A 17,589-nucleotide genomic window follows, 5' to 3' on the forward strand; every position below is an offset into this window, starting at 1 on the left:
GTAGCACAAATCCAGCGTGCAACAGTCTGTTTGGAAGCAGGAGCCCCAATCTTGTTGGGATCATACAGGACAAACAGAACCTCCGTTATCCTAATCTGAGCCGTTCTGGCGACAAATTTTTAAAGCTCTGACCACATCGAGAGACTGACTCCACTAAGACGTCAGTAGCCACTGGCAACACAACAGGTTGGTTCATGTGGAACGACACCACCTTCGGCAGAAATTGTTGACGAGTCCTCGACCTCTGCTCTATCTTCATGGAAGATCAAATAAGGGCTCTTGTGAAACAAGGCCGCTAACTCAGATACCCGCCTTGCGGATGCCAAGGCCAACAGCATGACCACTTTCCAAGTGACAAATTTCAACTTTACCTTCTGTAAAGGTTCAAACCAATGTGATTGAAGGAACTGCAACACCACATTAAGATCCCATGGTGCCACTGGAGCCACAAAAGGAGGTTGGATGTGCAACACGTCTTTCAAGAAAGTCTGAACTTCTGGAAGGGAGGCCAATTGTTTTTTTTAAATAAAACAGATAATTAAAGTACAGATTTCAACCTTGAGCCCAACTTTAAGCCCGCATCTACACCTGCTTGTAGAAAATGGAGAAAACGTCCTAACTGAAATTCTTCAGTAGGGCCTTCTTGAAGTCGCACCAAGATACACATTTTCTCCAAATACGGTGGTAATGTTTAGACGTTACTCTTTTCCAGCCTGAAGAAGTGTGGGAATGACTTCACAGGGAATACCCTTTCGGGCTAGGATCCGGCGTTCAACCGCCACGCCGTCAAACGTGGACGCGGTAAGTCTTTATACACGCACGGCCCCTGCTGTAAGATCCTCTCGTAGAGGAAGAGGCCAGGGATCTCATATGAGTAATTCCTGAAGATCTGGATACCAAGCCCTCCTTGGCCAGTCTGGAACAAGGAGGATCGCCTGAACCTTTGTTCTTATGATCTTTGGTACTTTCGGAATGAGAGGAAGCGGAGGGAATGCATACACCGACTGAAACACCCATGGTGTTACTAGGGCGTCCACTGCTATTGCTTGAGGGTCCCGGGACCTGGAACAATATCTGACGTTTCTTGTTGAGACGAGACGCCATCATGTCTATTTGAGGAACTCCCAAAAGACTTGTCACTTCTGTGAAGACCTCTTGATGAAGGCACCACTCCCCTGGATGGAGATCTTGTCTGCTGAGGAAGTCTGCTTCCCAGTTGTCCACTCCTGGAATGAAGATTGCTGACAGAGCGCTTATATGTTTTTCCGCCCAACGGAAAACTTTCGTGGCCTCGGCCATTGCTGCTGTGCTTTTTGTTCCGCCCTGGCGGTTTGTGTACGCTACTGCTGTTACATTGTCCGATTGAATCAGGACGGGCAGATTGCACAGAAGATGTTCCGCTTGAAGAAGGCCGTTGTAAATGGCCCTTAACTCCAGAACGTTCGTGTGTAAACAAATGTCTTGGCTTGATAATCTTCCCTGGAAGTTTTTCCCCCTGTGTGACTTTTGACCAGGTTCTGAATTTCCAGAGCCTTTTGCACTGGAAGAAAAACTCTGATTCTGTGTCCAGAATCATTCCCAGAAAGGACAGCCGCTTCGTCGGCACTAACTGTGATTTCGGCAAGTTTAGGAGCCAACCATGTTGTTGCAGAACGGTCAGGAAGATCGCCATGTTCTGCAGCAATTGGTCCCTGGATCTCTCCTTTATCAGGAGATCGTCCAAGTACGGGATAATTGTGATTCCTCGCTTGCGCAGAACAATCATTTCCGCCATTACTTTGGTGAAAACTCTCGGAGCCACGGACAGACCAAACAGCAACGTTTGAAATTGTTAATGATAATCCTGAACTGCAAACCTCAGGTAAGACTGATGCGGAGGATACATGGGAACATGCAAGTAGGCATCCTTTATATCCACCGACACCATAAGATCCCCTTCCTCCAGACTGGAGATCACATCTTGAATTTGAATTTTCTTAGGTAGAAATTGAGGGATTTTAGATTCAGGATTGGTCTGACCGAGCCGTCCGGCTTCGGGACCACGAATAGGCTCGAATAAAATCCTTCTCCCTGTTGTGACGGGGAAACCTTGACAATGACCTAATTTTGACAACTTTTGTATTGTGTCGCGTACCACCTCCCTGTCCGGAAGAGAAGCTGGTAAGGCAGATTTGAAAAATCGGCGGCGGGGGGGGGGGGGGGGGGGGGACGGGACGTCTTGAAACCCTAGTTTGTACCCCTGGGACACTATTTCCAAAACCCATGGGTCCAGGGCCGAACGAATCGAGAACTGACTGAAGAGTTTGAGACGTGCCCCCACCGGTGCAGAGGAGTCCCAGCGTCATGCGGTGGATTTGGCAGAAGCCGGAGGGGACTTCTGCTCCCGGGAAGCTGCCACTGCCGGTGATCTTTTACCTTTTCCCCTTCCTCTATTAGCAAGGAAGGAAGAACCTCGCCCTTTCTTGTATTTATTGGACCGAAAGGACTGCATCTGATAGTGGTGTGTTTTCTTTTGTTGTGCAGGAACATAAGGTATAAAGGATGACTGATTTGGTAGCCGTAGATACTAAATCAGCGAGACAGTCACCAAACAAGACACCACCTTTATATGGTAGAGACTCCATATTTCTCTTAGAATCAGCATTCCATTGATGAATCCACAACACTCACCTAGCTGAGACTGCCTTGGCATTGGCTTTCGAACCCAAAAGGCAGAGATCCCTTGCAGCTTCCTTTAGGTAGGCTGCAGCGTCCCTGATATGACCTAGTGTCAAGAGAAGGCTATCCCTATTCCAGGGTATCTATCTCAGAAGACAAGCTATCAGCCCATTTTTTGATAGCACTACTCACCCAGGCAGATGCAATGGCTGGCCTGAGCAGCGAACCTGTGGTGACAAATGGATTTCAATGTAGTTTCCTGCCTCCGATCCGCAGGATCCTTAAGAGCTGCCGTGTCAGGGGACGGAAGAGCCACCATTTTGTACAGCTGTGCAATAGCCTTGTCCACAATGGGGGATGACTCCCACTTTTCCCTATCCCCCGAGGGAAACGGATACGCCACCTGAATCCTTTTGGGAATCTTAAACTTTGTCAGGATTTTCCCAAACCTTTTCAAATAGAGTGTTCAGTTCATGAAAGGGAGGAATTGTTACCTTAGGTTTCTTTCCCTTATACATACAGACCCTTTTATCAGGAACAAGAGGGTCTTCCGAGATAAGTAATACGTCTTATCGCCACAATCATGTACCGAATGCTCTTTGCCAATTTTGGATCTAATCTGGTATCACTGTAGTCGACACTGGAGTCAGAGTCCGTATCTGTGTCTGCCAACTGAGCAAACGATTGCTTTTGTGACCCCAAGGGGGTCTGGACTTGTAACACATCCTCCACAGATTTCTTCCATGCCTGGTTCTGAGACTCAAATATATCCAATCTCTTATTAATAAAAGCCACATTTGCATTCAAAGCATTCAACACATTTACCCAATCAGGAGTCGGCGGTGCAGACAGGGTCACTCCCACAGCCGTTTGTGTCCCTAATACAGTCTCCTCCTGGGAAGAGCACTCTACCTCAGACATGCCGATACGTGTATTCACCACTCACAAACACACTGGGCATATAGGGGACAGACCCACCTTAAGTCTAACAGAGAGACAGTTTGCCAGCCCACAACCCAGCGCTTCACCAACGGTTCTGACAACACTAAACAGTGCCTCAGACCTGCAGTGCTTTTATAACACACATATATTGCACCAAATTTACTGTGCCCCCCTCCGTTTTTCACCCTGATACTTATGCAGCGGTGTGAGGAAGGACCAGCGTCTCTGCAGCCTGTTGTAGAGAAAATTGCGCTGTTGTGAGCTGTGAGGGCTAAGCTCTGCCGTAATGGCGCGCTTCAGTCCCGCTATTTTTAAATAACTATTTATACTGGCGGGGGTTAGGACAGTGCCCCGGGCACTATGTCCCCTACAGCCAGTCTCCTTTGCGGTTTATATGCGGCCCAGGGTGCAGTCCGGTGCACCCCCCCCCCCCCCCCCCCGCAGTGCCGCTGTGTAGTGGGAGCATGGCGCGCAGTGTACGATCGCTGTGCGGTACCTTAGAAGCCGTCACTGAAGTCTTCTTTGCTTCTACTCACCTGTCTTCTGACTTTGCAAGGGGGGAGACGGCCGGCTCTGGGAACGAGCATCTAGGCGTACCTAGCGATTAGACCCTCAGGAGCTAATGGTGTCCTGTAGCCAAGAAGCAGATCCTTTAAAAACTCACTGGAAGTAGGTCTGACTTCTCTCCCCTAAGTACCACGAAGCAGGGAGACTGTTGCCAGCAGTCTCCCTGAAAATAAAAAAACCTAACAAAAGTCTTTTCCCAAGAAACTCTGTAGAGCTCCTCAGTGTGCATCCAGTCTGCCTGGGCACAATTCTAAAGCTGGAGTCTGGAGGAGGGGCATAGAGGGAGGAGCCAGTTCACACCCATTTAAAGTCTTGAGGTGCCCATGTCTCCTGTGGATCCCGTCTATACCCCATGGTTCTTATGGTTACCCCTGCATCCTCTAGGACGTATGAGAAACATAACGGTCCGAAAGAGCTGAGTAGATGGCCCCGGGTAGGAACTCCTAGCCAGTGGGGCCCCAGAGGGGAGAAATGTGGAACTCCCCGCAGAGGCTTTGGAAATCCACAAAACCAACTCAACCCTGAAGAGCCACTCCCCTGAGAAAGGGAGACACCACACTACGCTTGGAATCCGTGTCCGCTATGCAGTGGCGCAGCCATAAAGCTCTGCGCGCTGACACTGCTATGGCAGTAGTACTCACATTAATAGCGCCTCTTTATTAGAGTCGCACAGGATGCGTGCAGTATCCTGAATGTGTTTGATCAGAGTAACCATACTCAGACATATCCCCTGCGAGGCCCTCTTGAACTGGCCCACCCAGGTGTGAATGACCTGTATCAACCAGCAACCCACTATCACAGGTCTCTGTGATATACAAGTTGCTGTGGAATAGAATTCATTGTAGTCTTCTAGTTTTCTATCCCTAGGGTCCTTCAAAGCCGAGGAGCCAGGTACCGGTAACACCACCTCTTTAGACAGGCGTGAGACAGACGTCAACAGCCGGGGGAATGTTCCCAGTTTTTCCTGCCTTCAGGAAAAAATGGGAAAGTGTTAAGAAGCGTCTGGCCACCTGGAATTTATCACGATTTTTCCAGGTCCGAGGAGAAAAAACGACTGCTTTACTGCATCGTCTTCTACTGGGAGTTTTAACACATCCCTGATAGCAATTATGAGGAGGGCCCAAGCCCTTGTGCAGGCGATGAATCCTCAATAATAGGGTCCATCTCCTCCCCCTCCTTCTGTCCCTCTTCATCAATCACTGAGAGTAAGCAGGCAGCCCACGTGTATGTTGCACTGAGCTAGGGAGAAGGGTCTGTGCCTCTTGCAGCCAAGTCTGCTATACAGACGGCTGCAGTAGCTGTCGCTGTGTCTTATGACTATTTGTAGAGGGCTGAGAGAACATGGCCGCCATCCCTCGGTGCAGGCAGGCTGTTGCCCAACAGCCGACCTGAAAAAAATAACTGAAGAAAACTCTGGAGCTTGCAGAGTGTGCATCCTCTCCTGAGGGCACTTTTTTCTAAACTGCCTGTGGGAGGGGGCATAGAGGGGAGGAGCCAGCACAACCAGTTGAAGAATTGTAAAAGTGAACCAGCTCCTTTGGACCCGGTCTATACCCCATCGTACTAAATTCCCCAAATATCCCTTATGGATGCTAGAGAAAGGTTGGTACTTAAAGGGGGAAGAGCTTCAGTGTCAGGTTAACTGTAGTGCCTCATTTATATACCAGAGCAGTAGTGTCCCCTAGATTGCATGATACAGGAACAAAAATATATTAGTTAGGCTAAAGATAGTTAGTTTTACTGCAAAGTGTAAAAAAAACAAAAAAACACCACACATGCAACAGTACCACAAATTCTTCTTGCATTCAGCGCTCCAAAGTTAAGATGAATAACTACACACATACTATACACTAACAAATGAATATGGGAAATCTATAAAAAAAACAGAAACACAGCGACCAAAAATACAGTCTGGGGGGGATTGATGAGGGGGACTTATGGGCCCTACACACTGGGCGATATAACACGTTCATATCGTTCAGTGTAGGCACCAACAGTGAACAATGCGTGGCCCCGCACTCGTTCACCGTTGGTGCCCCGTTGCTTATGCATGCCGGCCAATATAGAAAATCTCATCCATATTAGCATGCACTGCTATGGAGCTGGGGGGAGTGAAGAAACTTCTCCCCCGGGTCGCGCGTATCCGCCGTCTGGCAGCTCAGCAGCGGGTCGGGTAGTGTTTAGGGCCCAAAAGAAAACCTTGCACCTAATTTTGGATTACCATGGGTGCGCTCCATGCGGTATCCAATTAAAGAAAAAAAAAAGTCACAACTGCTTAATATGTTCTTATGGAGTGTGCCGCAAGGGTGCCAGAGCAAGTCCCAGTGATTTTTTTCTAAAACTAATGATTTTAGGAAAAAAAGTCTCTCTCTGGAGGTGCGTTAACTAAGTCTCATTTTTCATCCTCTAATTGAATAGAGAAACACTGTGGCTGCGGGATAAACCTTGCGCACAGGGTCTTTTAAATTTCCTGCTTTTAACTGAATTTTCGCCATACGGACACTGCTTTACATAATAAATTTGCCATTCACTACACTTTGACTGTAGAATGCATGGAGCAAAAATAAAGCAAAGATTTTCGTAAAAAGATTGGGTACCTGATTGACCCTATCTGTCAGCGGATTGATCACAATACTCCACATACGCCAAAGTAGCTCCTTATTCTCTAGCAGATTGGCACCTTTGTTCAACTCACTAAGAACAGAGTCGCTAAATGCCAAAGGAGAGGTAGTACCGGAGAAGACGTAGCTGACAAGAGTCTCGAAGTTTATGAAGAATCTGTAAATTGCAAAGCATGGTGTTAGAGAGCTCCACAGACCGTTCCAACAGAATGGAGTTGACATACCAAATACTTAAGTCTTTTTTCTTTTTTTTCTTGTGCTCTAAGGTATGGCGTAAATGTGTTTAATTCTTAGAACTAGTTCCAGAGTCAGGAAGAAAAATCAGCAAAATAATTTCGGAAAAGAATAAAACAAGTATCTTAAGACGTATGTAAAGAGTAGAAGCACTATAAAACCATGAATAAATGTATAATTTAGGAGTACGGCCACATTTTTGCACAGAGAACAAGCAAAGCTTAGGAGTATAACTCATAATTTAACTCTCTATACAAAAACACATGTATTTATATTCAAATACGCTCTGCAGTACTTTGACATAAAATTGAGAGATTACTTATTCAAACTTTAAGACCTTCCTCTAAATGCTCACTGAGTGACGTTTAAAAGTTGAAAGGAAGGAGCCATTTTGGTGATAACTTTGCAATGTGAGAATGCCACTGTAGTAATATAGAGCAAATTTTTTTTTTTTTTTTTTTTGAATATGTAGAATCTTTTTATTTAATCCTCCAGAAATGGCCAGCACAGACAGTGTAATGGTTAACATTACCGCCTCACAGCACTGAAGTCATCCCACTATGGTCCTGTGTGGAGTTTTTATATTCTCCCTGTGCGAGTTTTCGCCGGGTGCTCCCGTTTCCTCCCACAATCCAAAATATACTAGGTTAATAGGTTAATTAGCACCCAACAAAATTAACCCTAGCATGAATGTGTGTGTGTGTGTGTGTGTGTACATGTGGTAGGGGATTGTAAACTCCATTAGGGCAGGGACTGATGTGAATGGCCAAAATACTCTGTAAAGCGATGCGGAAAATATGTGCGCTACATAAAAAAAAACAAAAACGGGTAATAATGTTTTGAAGGTCTTCAAATGGAATTACCAGCAAAACCACTTAACCAGCACAGACAGATAGCAACAGCAACCAGATGGACTTTGACACTAACATCCTATGTAACGGTGTCTCCCTCTTCTATTATTTTAAGGCAGTGATGGGGAACCTTTGGCACTCCAGCTGTTGTTGAACTACACATCCCAGCATGCCCTGCTACAGTTTTAGGTTTTAGCATGGCCAAATAGCAAAACTGTAGCAGGGCATGCTAGGATGTGTAGTTTAACAGCTGGAGTGCCAAAGGTTCCCTATCACTGTTTTAAGGTAACATGTTCTGCACAAGGGGGGTAATTCCAAGTTGATCGCAGCAGGAAATTTAGCAGTTGGGCAAAACCATGTGCACTGCAGGAGGGGCAGATTTAACATGTGCAGAGAGAGTTAGATTTGGGTGTGGTGTGTTCAATCTGCAATCTAATTTGCAGTGTAAAAATAAAGCAGCCAGTATTTACCCTGCACAGAAATAAAATAACCCACCCAAATCTAACTCTCTGCACGTTACATCTGCCTCCCCTGCAGTGCACATGGTTTTGCCCAACTGCTAAAAAATGTCCTGCTGCGATCAACTTGGATTTACCCCCAAGGTTTTTGAGCACTATTAGTCGTCCCCAGAGACTACTGTGCTTTATATTAAGGAGGCGAGTAATTCCCTATAAAAGGGTGTATTTCCACTGAGAGGATGATGTACAATACGTCAATTATGACATATGGCACTGTGTAGTGTGAGTAGTACCACAATGGGGACCTATAGACACTGGCGGGTGGATGCATAATCACAGTGAGGGTCTATTACAAGTAGAGGGGTAGGGGCAAAGTTACATTAAGGCCATATGTGACACCCCCATGTTAATTTTTTCATGAACATTTTTTAAATGTTATTAAACAAATTTTTGAAGACAAGAGGTAAGCCACTTTGGGTAATGATTAGCATTACCCGTGGCTTAGCCAAATTCACTCACACTCTGGCTAGGTTATATGGAGCACATCTAGCAATCAGAAGACTGGGCATAACCATTGTTAACAATCTTTATAAACTCTACCTTCAACTAGGCGACACTCGAGAATGGAGGAACATACCTTTCCTCCGTAAAACCATGTTCAAAAAGTCCAGGGTGAAAGTGAAGCTGAATTAGAAAGAGAGCGGGCGTTCCCTAGAAGATAGATATAATATAAGTAGTAAACATTCAAAAATAATAATAATAATAATAATAATACTAATTACTTCGAACACATTAACCACATCATTTGCACGCAGGAGTAATCAAGCCGGTTGTGCATTAAAAGACCACTAAACCTAAAACAAGACTTTTGAGCCCTTGGCTACAGACATGCAGTAAGGCCGATTCAATGCGATAGACAAGTTGTGCTGTTCTGGGACATATCGTATCCACTGGCAGTTGCTTGCGATGTCAGCAGTATTGTAACTGGCCAATATGTACATAGTAAGCACATTGCACAGCATTTAATTTCCATTGTCTTCGTTTTCTAGTCTTGCCCCTTATTCTTGTGTTGCAAAGGTTGGGTTTGGAAAGCCGCACAGGATGATATTGGAATCTCAGAGAGGAAATGTAAATTTATTCTGTCAGCCATCTCTTTTATTTTATCTCACAATTATTTTTTATTTGATCACTGTCACTATTTACAGATCCTCGGTACAGCGATGGGGACCAGGTTCGCGCCCAGTTTCGCCAATATCTTCATGGGCGACTTTGAAAATACGTACATCTGGGCAGGTGCCCACGCCGCGAACCTGGTCCTCTATGGTCGCTATATCGACAATCTATTTTTTGTTTGGAAAGGGGATTCTGCTTCTGTCACTGAATTTGTTAGTTATATTAACAACACAACATATGGTTTAAGCTTCACTTGCACTCACCATCCCTCAAAAATTAATTTTTTAGATGTTACGGTGGAGGTGGTAGAGGGAATTGTTACGGTGTCTCCCTTTAAGAAGGAAGTAGATACATGCAACTACATACCTTACTCTAGCAATCACAATAAGAGCTGGCTTAAGAATGTTCCCAAGAGCCAAGCACACAGAATCAGAAGAAATTGCACTTCTGATGTAAAATATAAAGAACAGATACTTAACTTGGTAGAAACATTCAAAAACTGTGAATATCCACAAACAGTACTAGATGAAGCTTTGGATTATGCCTCAAAGCTAGTTAGAACAGATACCCTTACCACTAACAAAGATAAACCCTTTGTGGGGACAGAGATATTAAGACATGGGCGCGATGAGACTGTGAATAATAATGATAACACAGACACCACACAAAATAAAACCAGCAACAGTGGAGCCATGACAAATAAGGGTAATGGCAAAAATAATCAATATGGTTTAGTGTTCAAATCTAAGTTCAATGTAGCCGCAAATAAAATTAGAAATATTAAGAAAAATTATAGATCATTATTTACAGATCCCATTCTCATGGAACACCTTGCTGAAACACCTTCGATAGTTTTCAAGAAAGCAAAGAATCTAAGAAATATTCTGGCCCCTAGCTTCTTTGGAGGACATTCCAACAAACGGGTACTGAAGTGCCCACAAAGGACACTTATTGGACCAGAGGTCTTAGGTATCTATAGGTGCAATCATGTTAGGTGCACTACTTGCTCATTTGTTTTGAATAAAAGCAAAACTATATGTGCAACATCATCTAAGAAAGTTTACACCATTGATTCATTTATCAACTGTAGCACACAATATGTCATCTATTTATTGATATGTTCATGTCAACTTTATTATGTAGGCAGGACAATACGCCCTTTAAAGACTCGGTTCATGGAACATAGGAGAAATATTCAGAATAAATGTACCAACCATAGTGTCCCACGGCACTTCTTGGAAATGCATGGGGGGGATCCAGCGGGACTCCGGCTGGTAGGACTGGAACATGTCCCAGTCACCAGCAGGGGAGGTAACCGCTTTAGAACCCTGTGCAGACAATAGGCAGCCTGGATTCTCAAATTACAGTCACTTAACCCTCAGGGTCTAAACGAAACGATAGATTTAGAATTTATTTATGGATATCTGGTTTTCACCTGACTGCGCTCATCCCCTACAGTTTGAGTACTCGTGAAATGATGCAAATGGATACTTATATAAAGGTGTGTTTTACTTTCATATGTATCAAATATGACACTCAATATAATGAAACAGTGCAGATAAATATTGTTGAACATGAAAAAGGTGGTAATCACAATGTGTGCTCCACGGGGAGCACCTGTTTAACTCAGTCCTTTAATCACTCAAATTGGTGATTAAATCCTTTAGGTTCTTGGCGTGTGTGTTCTGACACAAAGGCCAATGGGCTGGAAAAAAATATATAAATGTAATGATTAAATCTGGCTGTGTTGCTTTAAAAGTCAAATGTAGATTTTCCAGTGGAAATGTCTCTAGTCCTGACCGGACTGTGTGGGCTTTAAAAATCTGTCTTTAGTAATTGGATTCATATAGTTGCAGAGGACGGCGTCCCGTACCTCTGCGTGTGGAAGTCAGGTATTCGTGCACTATCGTTGCGGCCGTACTTGTAAGATGTACAGGTGCGGGGGGCAGCGGGAACCTCCTGGCAGCTCCGGACAGACTCGTCCCTCAGCTCGCGCACCCGCTCTCCGGTTCGTCCTGTTAGGGATCTCCCCGTGTGCCTGCGCCGCTCGCTGGGTTGGTCGTGTTCGCGTGGGGGGGAGCTCAGCCGCAGGATCTAAACAGAGCCTGTGGCAGTGTTGCACCTCCCCACAACGGAGTACTCACCTGTGTGGTCCTCCTGCTGCCCGTCCGTCTGTACTGCTTACCGATGTCTGCACCGTAGGTCCGAGGGTCTCACAGCACTCTCCTGTCCTCCAATGGTTTGATGTCTCTTAGTCGTCTCCTCCAACGCGTTTCAACCGGATCGGTCTTCCTCTGGGAGTTTTTGCAGTGTTCTGATAGTGGTGGATGTTAAAATGGCTTGCGGGCGGGACCAGCATCAGTTCCTCCTTTGTTCCACTGATTTGATTGGTGGTTGAGGTTGTCAGTATTGGATGTTAAATTGGCTTGCGGGCGGGACCAGCATCAGTTCCTCCTTTGTTCCACTGATTTGATTGGTGGTTGAGGTTGTCAGTATTGCAGGGGGCAGATCACATGTTCCTGCAATCTGTCCCATTTGTAAGTTTCAGAAACAGGGAAAGTATGAAAACATGGCAATGCAAATGAAATTCCTTTTTTTTTTTTTTTTTTTTTTTTTTTTTTTTGGTGGTTAAGGTTGTTAGTATTGCAGGGGGCAGATCACATGTTCCTGCAATCTGTCCCATTTGTGAGTTTCAGAAACAGGGAAAGTCTGAAAACATGGCAATGCAAATGAAGTTCACTTTTGTTTTTTGTTTTTTGATTGGTGGTTGAGGTTGTTAGTATTGCAGGGGGCAGATCACATGTTCCTGCAATCTGTCCCATTTGTGAGTTTCAGAAACAGGGAAAGTCTGAAAACATGGCAATGCAAATGAAGTTCCTTTTTTTTTTTTTTTTTTTTTTTTTTTTTTTTTTGATTGGTGGTTGAGGTTGTTAGTATTGCAGGGGGCAGATGGTATGTGGCTTGTTAGTATGCTATCTGATCACGGAGCTTTTAAAAAATTCAAGATGTTTCTTGTGTGTCAACAATTATGGTAAAGTGGATTCTTTGGTATTGTTATGAAATATTTGGGATATATATAACTTTCCTACTTTGGAGTGGTTTATAAGCCTATGTTCCCTGTGGGCTTTTTCTGGGTATTGGATATCTGTATACTAAATGATTGGTTCTACTTGCAGATGATAGACCTTATTTCATTATCAATGTTTAACCCTTTTGGTGCTAGTGTGCCAAAGGAGATTATTAAACGTAACTCTTCTTTATTTATTTTTTGTATGTAATCCCCTCCCCTCCAGTTCTTCTTGACTTCTTTCAGCCCCGTAAACTTTAGTAATGCGGGATTTGATTCATGATGGTCTCTAAAGTGTAATGAGAGCGGATGATCTTCTGTTTTTCGTTTAATATTGCGAATGTGTTCACTGATTCTGATTTTCAGTGGTCGGACGGTTCTCCCTATATACTGTAACTTACATGGACATTCTAGTAAGTATATGATGCCTTTGCTGTGGCATGTGATTCTGTCTTTGATTTTGTAACTGTATGAGTTAGTTGCAGATTGTTTCATGATAGTGGGTAATGTGCTTCTTGCTTTTACCATATGGCAACCTGAGCAGGTCCCACAATGGTAAAAACCTCCTTTGTTCTGTGACCCATCTATTGTGGTTTGTATCTGATTTGGTGGCGGTATGTGGCTGTGTGTTAGTTTTTTCTTTATGTCAGGAGCCTTTCGATAGATGACTTTGGGGTTAGGGGGTAGAACTTTAGCTAAATTGTCATCTTGCAATAATATCTGCCAGTGTTTTGTGATGATCTTTTTGATCTGATGGGCTTGGTCTGAATATTGTGTTATGAACAGTGGTTCTTCGATTTGTGTCATCTGTTTTGGCTTCTCTTTGTAGTTAAGGAGTGCGGGCCTCTCTATCTTTTTTGCTGTTTCGAAGGCTACTTGTACTGTCTTGGTGTGGTAGTTTTTTTCCTTAAATCTGTCACTCAAAACCTTCCCCTGTGTTTCATAATCACTCATTTTGGAACAGTTTCTACGAAGTCTTTTAAATTGTCCCATTGGTATGCCATTGAGCCATGTCGGATGATGCCCACTGGTGGCTAGTATATAACTGTTCACGTCGACAGTTTTATTGTAAGTGTTTGTGTGTATTCGATCTTCATCTATGAAAATGTTGAGATCTAAAAATTGTACTTTTTCCTTGCTATATGTGGTGGTGAGTTTGAGATTCCGATCGTTCTGATTGAGGTGTGTATTGAAACTTTTGAGTGATTCTTCATCTCCCTTCCAGATGAAGAATATATCATCTATGAATCTGGTCCAGAGGACGAGGTTCGCACCAAGCTCCACATCAGACCAGATTGTATCGTCTTCCCACTTGCTCATGAACAGATTTGCGTAACTTGGCGCGAACCTCGTCCCCATAGCGGTCCCGGTGGTCTGTAGGTAATAGTTGTTGTTAAACCATAGGTAATTGTGGGTGAGAATATACTCTATGCCCCCCAAAATGAATTCTCGTTGGTCTGGTAACATGTTGGGGTCTTGTTCGAGGTAATGACATGTGCTGTCTATTCCCTGTGCATGCTCTATGATGGAATATAAAGAGGTGACATCGCTTGTGACTAACCAGTAGTCCTCTTTCCATGTGATTGATTCTAACTTTCTAAGGATGTCAGTAGTGTCTCTAAGATAGGATTTCTGAGTTTTTACATATGGCTGTAGAAAGACATCAATATACTGTGAGAGATTTGAGCTGATTGAATCTATTCCGGATATGATCGGTCTGCCTGGTGGTTTTGTTGGGTTTTTGTGCACTTTTGGTAGGTAGTAGAATACTGGTATGATTGGATGTTGTATGTTGAGATATGTGTGTTCCTGTGTCGAGAGGATCCCTTTGTCCAACCCTTCACTAAGTAGGGTCTGTAGTTGCTGTTTGAATGTATGGGTGGGGTCTCCTTGTAGTTTTCTGTAGGTGCTCGTGTCGCTCAGTATGTTGTTGGCTTCCTTCATATAGTCATCCTTGTTAAGAAGTACTACCCCTCCCCCTTTGTCAGCCGGTTTAATTACCAAGTTAGTATTTTTGCTGAGTTCTGTCAGTGCTCTTTGTTCCTTATTGGTCATGTTGTGTTTCCTAAGTCTATTAGGTCTCTCATCTAGTCTCATGACGTCTTTCTCTACCATATCGGTGAATGTCGCTATATGGTTTCCCATCATGTAATTGGGATAAAACTGTGACTTGGGTTTGAGAGAAGTGTGAGAAAAAGGGTCATCTTTGTCTGGTTTATGTTGTGGTAGTGGGGTCTTCTGAAAGTATTTCTTTAGTGTAAGCTTACGTGTAAATTTTTGTATGTCCAGATAAGTTTCGAATTTGTTTAACGGTGCTGTAGGTGCAAATTTGAGTCCCTTATCTAGGGCACTAACTTGATGTTTGTTAAGTACATGGCTGCTCAAGTTGAATATGCCCTGTCCTTCGGTTTGTGTCACTTTAGGGTTCAGTGTTTTGCTTTTTTGTCCCCCCCTGCATCCTCGTCGGGTTCTGAAAGTTTTCTCTTTGTCTGCTGGTTCTGTGTCTTGACAGACCCTATCTGGTGGATGAGGTCTGTCGTTGATTCTAAAAAACTGTTGGAGTCTCCACATGTTGGATTGGTGTCAGTTTTGGCTTCTTCAATGAATATGGTGCTCTCACCGGTGGCCGTGAGATATTCCGTCTGTGACCCCAGTACTCCTGGTGTTGTATTGAGTAACGCTAATTCAGTGTCAAGCCAGCCCTGTTCTAACGATTTTCTGGCTAAATCATGGGAGAATTCATCATTAATGTCATAGATAGAAAAGGATGTATCGTTATCAGTTATCGTAGATGTTTCAATGGATGTGTCATGATAGCTTGATTGGGTAATGGGTTTGCCTGTTTCTAAATTTCTCGAATGTAACTTTGTCATGTACTGTTGGTATGTTAATTTTAACCTTTTGTATATGGGTGTTCTAGGTATAGCTGGTGGTGCTTTTGTTCTCGCTTTGGGCAGACTTTTGTTCTGATTAGCGTTTCTGTGTGAATCATGAGTTGCTTTCTGTTTGGATTTGTTTTTGTGATGTATTCCAAATTTATCTCTGAGTATTTTATTCTTTTTAATGGTGATGATCTTCTCTTCTCCTTGTCTAATCCTTTGTAGTGTGATTTCTGTTAAAGTGCGGAATTCTTGTTTTTGTTCAAATGGTTCTAGTTCCAAACTTAATTGTTGAATGTTGTGTTCTAGTTTGGCTAACTCCTCCGTATGTGTATCTAGTAGTAATTTAACTAATTGATGAGAGCACTCATCAAGTATGTTGTTCCATTGTTTCGTAAATGTGATGTCAGGATTGTGTAGGGCTGAAGCCTTCTTGATTTTAAGCCCTTTTGGTATAATATTGTTGCTTTTGTACCATGCTAATGTCTGTATGTCCCACCATAGTTTATTTTCTTTCGTAATATGCTTTTCTAATAGGGTAAATTTGTTAAAGAAGTTAGTGGTGTTGGGTACCTCATTGGTGGCACTACTGAATTGTGCAAATAAATCCTTGGCTCTGTTTTCCCTATCTGTTCGGTTGTAAATGATGCCCATGAACGTGAATGTAGTGACCCTTGCTGCAGATTATGGACAGGCTAGACAATTAACAAAAAGGGAGGTAATCTGCGCACTGGGGTGGTTTTACTGTATGGGATGTGCTGCTAGTCAAAAGGGTGTCCTTGCCCTTTGGTTCAATATGGATATCTGGTTTTCACCTGACTGCGCTCATCCCCTACAGTTTGAGTACTCGTGAAATGATGCAAATGGATACTTATATAAAGGTGTGTTTTACTTTCATATGTATCAAATATGACACTCAATATAATGAAACAGTGCAGATAAATATTGTTGAACATGAAAAAGGTGGTAATCACAATGTGTGCTCCACGGGGAGCACCTGTTTAACTCAGTCCTTTAATCACTCAAATTGGTGATTAAATCCTTTAGGTTCTTGGCGTGTGTGTTCTGACACAAAGGCCAATGGGCTGGAAAAAAATATATAAATGTAATGATTAAATCTGGCTGTGTTGCTTTAAAAGTCAAATGTAGATTTTCCAGTGGAAATGTCTCTAGTCCTGACCGGACTGTGTGGGCTTTAAAAATCTGTCTTTAGTAATTGGATTCATATAGTTGCAGAGGACGGCGTCCCGTACCTCTGCGTGTGGAAGTCAGGTATTCGTGCACTATCGTTGCGGCCGTACTTGTAAGATGTACAGGTGCGGGGGGCAGCGGGAACCTCCTGGCAGCTCCGGACAGACTCGTCCCTCAGCTCGCGCACCCGCTCTCCGGTTCGTCCTGTTAGGGATCTCCCCGTGTGCCTGCGCCGCTCGCTGGGTTGGTCGTGTTCGCGTGGGGGGGAGCTCAGCCGCAGGATCTAAACAGAGCCTGTGGCAGTGTTGCACCTCCCCACAACGGAGTACTCACCTGTGTGGTCCTCCTGCTGCCCGTCCGTCTGTACTGCTTACCGATGTCTGCACCGTAGGTCCGAGGGTCTCACAGCACTCTCCTGTCCTCCAATGGTTTGATGTCTCTTAGTCGTCTCCTCCAACGCGTTTCAACCGGATCGGTCTTCCTCTGGGAGTTTTTGCAGTGTTCTGATAGTGGTGGATGTTAAAATGGCTTGCGGGCGGGACCAGCATCAGTTCCTCCTTTGTTCCACTGATTTGATTGGTGGTTGAGGTTGTCAGTATTGGATGTTAAATTGGCTTGCGGGCGGGACCAGCATCAGTTCCTCCTTTGTTCCACTGATTTGATTGGTGGTTGAGGTTGTCAGTATTGCAGGGGGCAGATCACATGTTCCTGCAATCTGTCCCATTTGTAAGTTTCAGAAACAGGGAAAGTATGAAAACATGGCAATGCAAATGAAATTCCTTTTTTTTTTTTTTTTTTTTTTTTTTTTTTTTGGTGGTTAAGGTTGTTAGTATTGCAGGGGGCAGATCACATGTTCCTGCAATCTGTCCCATTTGTGAGTTTCAGAAACAGGGAAAGTCTGAAAACATGGCAATGCAAATGAAGTTCACTTTTGTTTTTTGTTTTTTG

The 17,589-nt window shown here is 43.9% G+C and overlaps 1 protein-coding gene across 4 annotated transcripts in view; it reads right to left on the reverse strand.

The window, feature by feature from the left end:
* RIF1 (replication timing regulatory factor 1) overlaps nt 1–17,589 on the reverse strand; it is a 338,147-nt gene that overhangs the window by 159,707 nt on the left and 160,851 nt on the right. For all 4 annotated transcript variants that reach the window (XM_063933568.1, XM_063933565.1, XM_063933566.1 and 1 more), the window contains 2 exons: nt 8,969–9,042; nt 6,765–6,945 (listed from right to left, as the gene is read on the reverse strand). In XM_063933568.1, the coding sequence (XP_063789638.1) occupies nt 6,765–6,945; nt 8,969–9,042 (255 nt within the window). The remainder of the gene's footprint in view (nt 1–6,764; nt 6,946–8,968; nt 9,043–17,589) is intronic.

This window comes from Pseudophryne corroboree, chromosome 7 (genome assembly GCF_028390025.1).
Source record: "Pseudophryne corroboree isolate aPseCor3 chromosome 7, aPseCor3.hap2, whole genome shotgun sequence".
In the NCBI taxonomy this organism is placed as follows: domain Eukaryota; kingdom Metazoa; phylum Chordata; class Amphibia; order Anura; family Myobatrachidae; genus Pseudophryne; species Pseudophryne corroboree.